Source organism: Lactuca saligna, chromosome 1, assembly GCF_052625555.1.
Source record: "Lactuca saligna cultivar CGN05327 chromosome 1, ASM5262555v1, whole genome shotgun sequence".
Taxonomy (NCBI): Eukaryota; Viridiplantae; Streptophyta; class Magnoliopsida; order Asterales; family Asteraceae; genus Lactuca; species Lactuca saligna.
The window spans coordinates 12,330,476-12,340,530 of record NC_136417.1 but is presented as its reverse complement, the minus strand read 5'-3'; the positions used below and the strand labels follow the sequence as shown (position 1 = coordinate 12,340,530).

Below are 10,055 nucleotides of genomic sequence, written 5' to 3'. Positions count from 1 at the left end.
AGGAAATGGAGTTTACGGCCTAAGAGAGTTCTGGGCCGTAAACTCCCAATCTTGGGTGGATTTGTGTGTGTTTTCTTGTCCCTAACATGCATACATAATGGTCTAAGGCTTTATCATGGCACAAATGTCGGTTTTGGCTTCGTTTCGGGAGTTTACCGCCCAAGAACACCTTGGAGAGTAAACTCCTAGATCTAATGATTTAGCCATCTAAATCATGTTATGAGCATCTAATATGTATTCTAACACTACTAGAAAGAGTTACTCACAATCTGGGATAAAAACCCGAAGATCCGTCAGAGAGAAAATGGCTTTTCTCTAGTTGGAATTGTGAATAATGAATTAATTTGGTTCGGAAAACTATTTATAGTCCTGAGATATTTTGGCAGAAAATATTTTTATTCCTGAAATGATCCCTAATAAATTAGAGTGTTGGAATAACAGTGTTGCACCAAACCCTAGGTGCACCCACTCTCCTGATATTTCCTGAAGTGTAAACCCTGAATTTCTCAAACTTACGCGAAAAGTCTGAAAATTAACTGTGACTGCTACAACTTCTATTGAAGTGATATAGTTTGTACAGAATGGAAATTTCGGGTTGTCACAAATGTTCATGTCAAAAATTATAAGATGTAACACCTTCATAATACTTGCCCAAATCAGTTCATATCCACATAAAGATAAGGTCTCTCACACACATAGAGATCTGATCACACACATATACAGACACAAAAAGTGAATTTACATTGCTATTTCTTTCATTTGGTGCTACATTTTAACATACTGGAAAAAAATGTCAAAAAAAAAATGAAAAATGTAAGTTGAAGAGGGGGGGGGGGGGGGTTACATGCAAACCAACTTCAATGATAAAAACACACCCAAAAAAATATTACCGGAAGCTGCTCCTTTTTTTCATTAAAGAGAACAATGTATTTCATCTCTTGTCCTTGATTTTCAAAAAAACACCTGAAACCAAATTATAAATTATTATTTTTTAAAAGTAGTTGCTCATTTGTATAATTTATAATGGTGAATTTTCCAAAGTATAATCCCGAAAAAGGAGAAATAAAAGTAAAACGTGACAAAAAGCAGTGAAAGTAGAATGTTATTATGTTTAAATAAGTTAAAGTATGTTGCTGTCATTCAATTAAAATGATATATTTCATAAAGATTTTTTTTATTTCTTATTGATTGGTATTGACTTACAGAGGGTGTATGTGGTATTTTGGTATATTTTTCTAGTTTGAGAAAACTGTTCGAGCATTGTGGTAAACACACATTCACCAACAACTACAATATCTTACAATAACAATCTCGTTTTTGGCATTCACAAAAAGTGTAAAAAAACATATAAGAATCACATTATAAAGCAAAATTGAAAGAATTTACAATTTACAGCATTCCACATTCTTTTAGTTGTTCAATAAGAATCCTACTTCTAAAAAAAATTCTAGTTAAAATCACTATTAGTAGCCACAGTTTCACCTCAAATAATCTCTTCTTCAACTCCATGGTAGGGTGAATTCGCAATTCCTAGAATACCTTTTCTCAACCAACAATCTTAAATTGTAGATACGTTGGAAAATCATCATTGTCATCTATTAATTTAGGAGCAAAAGACAATATAAATTAAATCCACAAATTCACAAGTACGAATATGTTACTAACCTAAATAGGATAATTGGAATCACACACAAACCTGGTCCAAGAATATAAGCATTAATTAATTAAAATAAAGAATAACACAAGAACAATAAGTAAAATATATTGTAGCCAAGGATTGCAAAAGAGAAAGAACAAATGCAAATATTTCACACACACACACACACTTAAACAAACAGTTGGTATGTGTAGTTTACCTTTACAAAACCAAAGAACATCTGACCATAAAATCCAAGCCATCACCAATTTCAAGGCTTATTAATATTGATTTCACTACATGGGTGGTGAGTTTCAAATTCAAACTTAATAAAAATGAATTATTTTTGGTAAAAAAAATATCTCCTGTAGATTACATTGATAATGATTAATTTGAAAACAAAATGATATTACCAACAATCAATCACCAACGTCCAGTTTGGAAGTCCTCTCACAATCAGTCGCTTCAAGTTCTAAATAAAGAATTTTGAGAAGCCGGTCATTCCAAATCATATCCTTTAGTTGTATTCCTGAATCAATTAAGTGTGAAATCTTGAATGATTGTTATAGAAGAAGTCATATTTGAAAATTGATAATACATCCATTAAGAGACAATTGAGTTTAGCAGAATTGCCGACCTTTCTAGGTCGCACAAACCTTTTTGAAAGGATATGAAATAAATTAAAGAAAAACGGAAGAAATAAGAGTTGTTCGCAATAAGTATTGGAGGAAAATCAAAACCGTACCGATCTAATTGCCAGTTTCGATGGAGATTAAAGAATACAATGTGTTAATTCAATATTCAATCAGTAATCAAAGTTTCCTAACATGCATAAACCTTAAATTGACGATCAAAACCACCAAAGTCATAAATACATTCACAAAAAATCTTGATTTCATAAAGATTAGCTTGAGAATAGCTAGGAGAATAACCATCTTCTTTCTTGAAATCATTGCATTAAGCCTCAAAAGTAGGTTCCATGTAAAATAATTAAACACAAAGGAGTTAAGGAATAATACTCTACCTGGTATGGTGGTGGAGTCTGGTTGGAGAGATGGTTAATAAATTATCGGCAACGCTGCTGCTATAGGAAAGCGATGAAATGGTGGCTCTTGTAGAGGAATTTTTTGGAGTAGAAGAGGAACTCACTGAACTGGCTAGAGGTTGGAACCAGAGAGCATATGCGATGTGTGGGCGTCGATATTCGGGACCTGTAAACACAAAAAACACAAAAAAAACTTCATTCTATAATAGAAAAGTGTTCCCAAATATGAACATTAAGGAGTACCTTGGTTATTCCAAGTAAACTGAACACGGCAAGAAGAGAAGCAAGTCGGTGCCAAACCAGAACGCAAAAGAGATAATGGTGGCATATTACTTACCTGAAAACAATTGATCTAGTATGCGTTTGATGAAATAGACTGTGGCAGTGGGGATTGCAAACCCTATCGGTGTTTTGTTGAGGAAATCAATATGAATCTGTCAAATCCCACCTCCGTCTCCATAAATTTGAAGTAGAAAACCAAAACCCTAAGGTATTGTCATAAAAAAGAGCCTTTATTTAAAAACAGATAGAATCAGTCAAGAGAGAGAGAGAGAGAGAGAGAGAGAGAGAGAGGAGAATTCCAAAGTTACCCCTTTTTATGTTCACTGTGACCTGACTGGCCTCAAAGAAGCAGACATCAGGCATTTTCCATGGAATCGATCACAGTGATAAAGAATCGGGTTAGTGGAGGACGATGCTGAAGTGTGATGGCCGCGATATAGTGGGTGTCGCTGATTTGGTGCCAATGGTGCTTAATGGTGGTCGTGGTAACGGTAGTGGGGTGCTAGGAAGAGAGGAAAAATGGTTGTGATTTTATGACTGGTGTTTCGTTGGATAAAGAGGGGTTGGATGAGATAGGAGAATGTAATTTGGTTTAAATCTTGAAATGGAGAAGAATGGGGTGGGGAGGGTTATATAAATGGTGAACATGCTAAAAAAATGGCGACATAATTTAGAGGTTGTTGGACGGGATAGGGAATGAGGATCGGGTCAAGAGCAATCTAGTTTTAACTTTGATCTCGATTTTATTTTTGTTGACCAGTTTATTGCATAACAGGTTTGTACATATTGCAGTTGGGTGTGTACCTCTTAGAATTCAGCAAAATCTTGTAAATGCTTTTTAAGGTATAAAGATATATATATATATATATATATATATATATATATATATATATATATATATATATATATATATATATATATAGTATTATACAAACCTTACTATTTCTAAAAATAGATTTAGGACGTCCAAACCATTAAGCTAATAGTACGAATAATGAACAATAAAATTAAAATCATGCATTTGATTATGCTATGGGTACAAGTATTTAAAACACCTTTGAATTAGTATCCCCTACTTACATGATCGAATCAACGCATATTGACTAAGCCTACTCTCGGTCTTTCTTGATATAAGCAAATCCCCTTTTTTTTGCTAAAACTGAACGATTCTATGTTCATATAGTACGGAGACGCATTCAAATTGGAAGAATTACAACTTTCTTCTTTATGATCCTCTCCTAGATTATATTTGAATGATTGTAAATATTATCAAAAGCCCTAGCGTCGTCCACCACCTCACGAAACCTAAAGCCAATCTTCACCATAAATGTTTCTGCCTCCCACCACCTTCGACACCTCCATCAACCACCTACAGAATATTTGAAAGAATCTCATTTGTCTTCGTTGAAACTCTCGTAACCATCACTTCCATTGACCGCCATTGGAGCTCCCGTCACAGACACTTACACATCTCATATTCAGTGTCGTAGCCAAAATTTTGGTTTAGGGTAGGCCAAACAATTTATAAAATTCTGAACGAGTAGAAAAATAATTCAAATGATAAAAAATATAACAATGTATGCATTCTAAAGTAAATTATTCATTTAAGTTGCACACGACGCTCTATTGCATCATTAAAATCATCTAAAATGGATTCTAAACTGAAAAGCTTAGCGATATCTTTCTCTATGTAAAGAACCAGACTATCAAGAATAAAATCATCATCCATTTTATTACGTAGTATATTCTTTACAATTTTCATAGCAGAAAATGCACACTCAGTAGTTGCAGTAGACACTGGAAGGGTCAACACAAGGCGAATCAATCTGTCAACAAGATAGTAGTGACTTGTTTTTCCTGTCTCTGCCAAACCTTGACAAACTTCAGCAATAGATGATAACTTTCCCAAAAATGAATGATCCTTTACATAAGCTTCAAAGTGCTTCAACTGGAATTTTAAAATATCTATTTCTTGGTCAGTGAAATCAAGATAATAATATTTTCTTGCAAGTTTGCAAATAGAATCAGAATTGAGGTGTTTATATCCCTCTTTTGGATCCAAAGAAGCACTAAGTTCTAAAAGCTCTACAACTCTTTCATTGAACCTCGAGTCAATTTCGTGTAACTGAAAATCAATTGTTTCATTAAATATATCAAAATGATAATGATGCTCGATAGTAATAAGACCTCCCTTTCTGTTGCTGCTTCCTTCAAAATAAGGATCTTTGAATTCAGGAATACTAATATCATGCTTCTTACAAAATTCCATGATATCATCGAGAAAAGACCCCCATTCATCATCTCTAAGGATTTCAATCAGTTTCTTTGTATGGGAAACCATCATCATTGCACTTATGATATCTTGATACTTTTGTTGTAAAGCTTGACAAAGAACATCAGTAATTCCCAAAATTTGTTTCATCATATGTAAAACGCAAACAAGCTCAAAAGATGTCATTCGTTTCCATGCAGTACTAGCATCACCTCTTGTTTTGTAGTTGGAGCTTGCTTTTTTTTATGTTCTCCAAAATTGTATAGGTTGGATTGTACATCCGAAGAAGACTGCTAATAGAAGTAAAATGTGAGCTCCAACGAGTGTCTCCAGCACGATTTAAAGTACCAATTTGATTAGCCCCTTTTCCAGTTTCAATTTCACTAGATTCTAGCATTTCTGCAATTCCAGCAATTCCAGCAGCTTGAGCAGCTTGTCGTTCATCTTGGCGTTTACAAGAAGCACCTACAACATTTACAATGAAAGATAAATTTCCAAAAAATTCATGTACAAAGTCTACTTCTCTAGCTGCTGCAACTAATGCAAGTTGTAACCGATGAGCCATACAATGTATATAATAAGCACATGGATAATCCTTGAGAAATAATGCTTGTAATCCCTTCCATTCACCACACATGTTGCTAGCTCCATCATACCCCTGCCCACGAAGATTCTCAACAACAAGTTTGTAAGAAGTAAGATTTGCACATATAGAAGAATACAAAGTGGAAGATGATGTGTCTTTTACATGGACAAGATCAAAAAAACGTTCTTGTATGAAACCTTTACTGTCAACATATCGAAGAACAATGGCCATTTGATCTTTCTTACTTTCATCACTAGCCTCATCAACGATTATACAATATTTAGAATCACAAATATCTTCAACTATCTTTTTTCTCACTTTCTTAGCAAAAACATTTAAAATTTCTTTTTGAACCTCAGGTGAAGTGTATTTTGCGTTTCCAGGGGCATTTTCTAAAACGACACCTGCAACATCCTCATTGTAAGAAGTCGTGTGTTTGATCAACTCAATGAATTTACCACGATTTTTTGAATCAATTTTCTCATCATGCCCCCTAAAAGCAATCCCTTGAAATGAAAGAAAACGAACAACATCTGTTGATGTTTTCACCCTTAACCTATTCTTTTCAATTTGATCAGCATATTGTTTTTTAATCATTTTATCAATATGTCCTGACTGATTCATCAGAGTATCACAAAACCGTATAGCATTATTATGATGAGAGTTTGGTTCATCTCCCATGGGTTTCAAAAATGAACAATATTTCCCTTTAACTTTGTTCCAGTTTTTAAAACCATTGATTGTGAATGCATCGTGACCATTATGGGTATTTGATTCTTCAAGAAATAGATAGCAATAAAAACAATATGCTCTATTTTTACTTTGAGAATATTCAAGCCAAGGAAATTCAGAATATCATTTAGACTCAAAGCATCGTGGATGACTTTTTGACCCAGATGTAGGATATTTAGGTAACACCGGTTAATGTGGCCAGATCTTAAGTATGCCCGTCTGATTTCATCCTGCATATTGGTTGCATATTTCCAGATAGGTAGACGTAGGCCAGGATCATGTTCAATAGAACAAAAGCTAGGATTTTCAACCGTCAAAGATGGTGGAGGGTTACCATCTTCTAGAGGTTGTTGAGGGTTCTCAACAGGTAATGAAGATGACGTGTTTTTATCCTTTGAAGATACTTGATTATCCATTTCTTTTGTGGTTTTCTCTTCGCCTCTTGGTAAAACATTGCGCATAAAAAATGAATCTAACCTTTTTTGCTTTGGTCCCATTGCTCAACAAAATTCACTAAGCACAAAAAATTTCAATTACATACTCTTATATTTTTATACAATTACAAAGTTACAATAATACAAATACTTAATTCAAAGAATAAAAAATAATAACCTACTTTTTTATAAACCTGTGATAAAAATATAAAATATATGATGAAAATAAAAACAATAATGATTATTGAAGTAATTGAGTATTTAGAAATATAAAATGACAGAAAAAATAATTAATTTAATGAAGTAATTGAGTATTTAGAAATATAGGATAACAGAAAAAAATTAATTTACTAACCTAATGGTGATAGTGACAATTGATGATTAGATGAACAGTTGCTAGAAATTGAATAAGAAATAGTGAGGAAGCGAACAATTGAAAAAGTGTCATCATATATTTTTGAGGTATATATTACAAGCAGCAGTAATACATACGGAATTTCATTTTGATTTTGAGGTGGGCCATTTAGATATATGAAGCCCAACATCTTTTACCTATAATATAATGTAATATATATATATATATATATATATATATATATATATATATATATATATATATATATAACCAAATATATGTGGGTGGGCCAAGGCCCACCATTGTCTCTATGTGGCTATGTCGTTGCTCATATTGGTCATTTCTTTTTCTCTCTTCCTCCATCTCTATAGAAACGCAAGGTCACGATCAAGGTTTCTCGCCCACTATCCCTCTCCTTTTCTCTCTATAATAATATATGTATCAGTGTCGTGGATCTATGATTTCTTTTGTCTTTAGTTTTTCTTTTTTTCGATTGCAGGTTCTTCATTTATAAGAATGTTCTCGATTTCTTACTGTGATTTAATATGGATTTTTTTAACTTTTGCAGTTTTAGTAGGTACATGATAACAACACCTACAACCGCAGATGTCATTAGGTTTTTTTTGTCCCTGTTAATTCCCATTTTGATTTCCCTTGCCCTCTCTCAAATTTGAATTCACCCTTGTTTTCCTCCAATCAAATGGAGAGGGATATGATGAACCCATGTTTTGACCCATAATTTCTGAAATCATACGGAGGTGGATTCGATTAACCAACATCTGCCACCACCATCTTAACCTTCTATTTGTTATACTTCTTCGCCAACATTTTTGGACCATCTTTCCCTTTTCATTTGAAGGAAGTAATTTAATTTTTTTGTAAAATGGTTCTGAGTACAGGTGGTTCTTGAGATGGTTCTTCTTGATCTACCTCCAAATCTGCTCTCATGTAAAATGAAAAAATAATTAGAATCAAAACCTTTGGAACCAATGTAAATCACTTTGGATATAATTGTGTGTGTTCATCATCCTGTTAACTGAACTGGTTATGTAAATCAATAATATATATATATATATATATATATATATATATATATATATATATGGTTTCGGCTAATAATCCATGATGGGCTAAGTTTATGTAAGTATTCATAAAGAGTTAGCCCACATGAGATATGGGTCATAACCCAAGTGTATGGATTAGGGTTTACCCATGTGAAGTATCCTTAACATAAAACCATCTACCAAAAAAACTATCCTCGATCATTGGAAGACAAAAACCTCTGAGAATCGAATTAACCACCCAAAACCACAACCCACCAAGAAAGATCCCAAGTCCGGCAAGAGGGTTAATTTCTAATTAATGAAAGCGCCTACAAAGGGTAGATATATAACTAATAATTAATGCGTGAAATATGAGACATATCTTGATACTTTGAAATTAACTTCTTGATTTCTAAATAAGGTTAGTTGTTTACAAAAATGAGGAAACATATGATTTCAATCCATTTTGTCCATGGACTTAGAAATTCACATAAATTTTACTAATATCAATATATCTCAGTAGAGAAATTCAAAACAAATCAATAAGAAAATATGTTTTAGACAACACTTTATAATTTCTAGTACAAAAATTCAAATCAACCTATGAAGAGTTAAAAAAAAAAAATACCCGACTTTATCTGAATTAACTCTACAAACATGAATGGGTACCGATGAAGAAACCAATGGTAGAATAAAAGAAGATTCCCATACCTTGTTAATATCTTATCTACATAGTCTTTGTCGTCTCCCCTCTTTTAAGCACCACATAGCAACACGTAGCAGCAGAAAACATAAACATGGGTGGGAATGCATTTGTTTTTGGTTGAAAATGGGTTGATTTTTCTTCCGGTGGAGGTTAAGGCTTTAGAGATATGAAGTTGGAACAGGAATATGATGGAGTGAGTAAATATCAGTGATGGTAAATTTTAAAATCAATAGAAAGGGAGTTTATTTACCTTAGCTTTAGGGTTCTGTCTTCTACCAGAGAAGGATAAGGTAGATCATTATTCTACAGATCGGTACTAATTTTGTGCTATCGGATGGATTCCAAAGATTGAGGGAGCCGGTGGTACACATAATGTAGGGTGGAATTGTTGGGTTTTGAGCAATCTAACACTTCCTAAGTGTGCATGCAACCCTAATAAACCTTGGATCTATGTTTGTCTAAATACATGCAAAATAATAATTTTCCAAGGTTTATAACCTATCTAACATGGCATGGGGAACATTTCAACATAAAAAGAGTTAGAAGAGATTACATACCTTTTGGTGTGTTGGGTTCTTAGGAGTTTGAGGGCCAAGCACCAATAGTGTGAATGCCTCAAATGGAATCACAAACACCACAAACTCTTGGAAAACTTTGATGAGAGTATATACACCTTGTATAAATCGGCCACACACATGCACACACACACTAGAACACTAGCTTTCTCTTAGTGTATCTTAGGCTCTTTTTCATGCTCCATAAGCATGCTTATATAGTATGCATGGTTAGGGTGAAACCCTAATAACCCATGTCTTTTCCTTTTCCAAGGATCCATGGGTTAAAAGCTCCATGGATCATCCATGGACTTCCACATAAGCCTAGCCCATTAACAAATGAGTATTAGCCCACACTATATAAAACAAATAGCCCATAATTTAATTAGTATTCCTTTTAATCTCTAAAT

The 10,055-nt window shown here is 33.5% G+C and overlaps 2 protein-coding genes across 2 annotated transcripts; both read right to left on the bottom strand.

The window, feature by feature from the left end:
* Nucleotides 1-4,563: 4,563 nt before the first annotated feature.
* Nucleotides 4,564-5,421, bottom strand: LOC145002676 (uncharacterized). The gene has a single exon (XM_078961899.1). The coding sequence runs from the start codon at nt 5,419-5,421 to the stop codon at nt 4,564-4,566; it is 858 nt and encodes a 285-aa protein (XP_078818025.1).
* A 22-nt stretch (nt 5,422-5,443) lies between these two features.
* LOC145002667 (uncharacterized) lies at nt 5,444-7,050 on the bottom strand. Its single transcript, XM_078961891.1, has 2 exons — nt 6,714-7,050; nt 5,444-6,597 (listed from the first exon to the last, which is right to left on the bottom strand). The coding sequence occupies exons 1-2, from the start codon at nt 7,048-7,050 to the stop codon at nt 5,444-5,446; spliced, it is 1,491 nt and encodes a 496-aa protein (XP_078818017.1).
* Nucleotides 7,051-10,055: the final 3,005 nt, after the last annotated feature.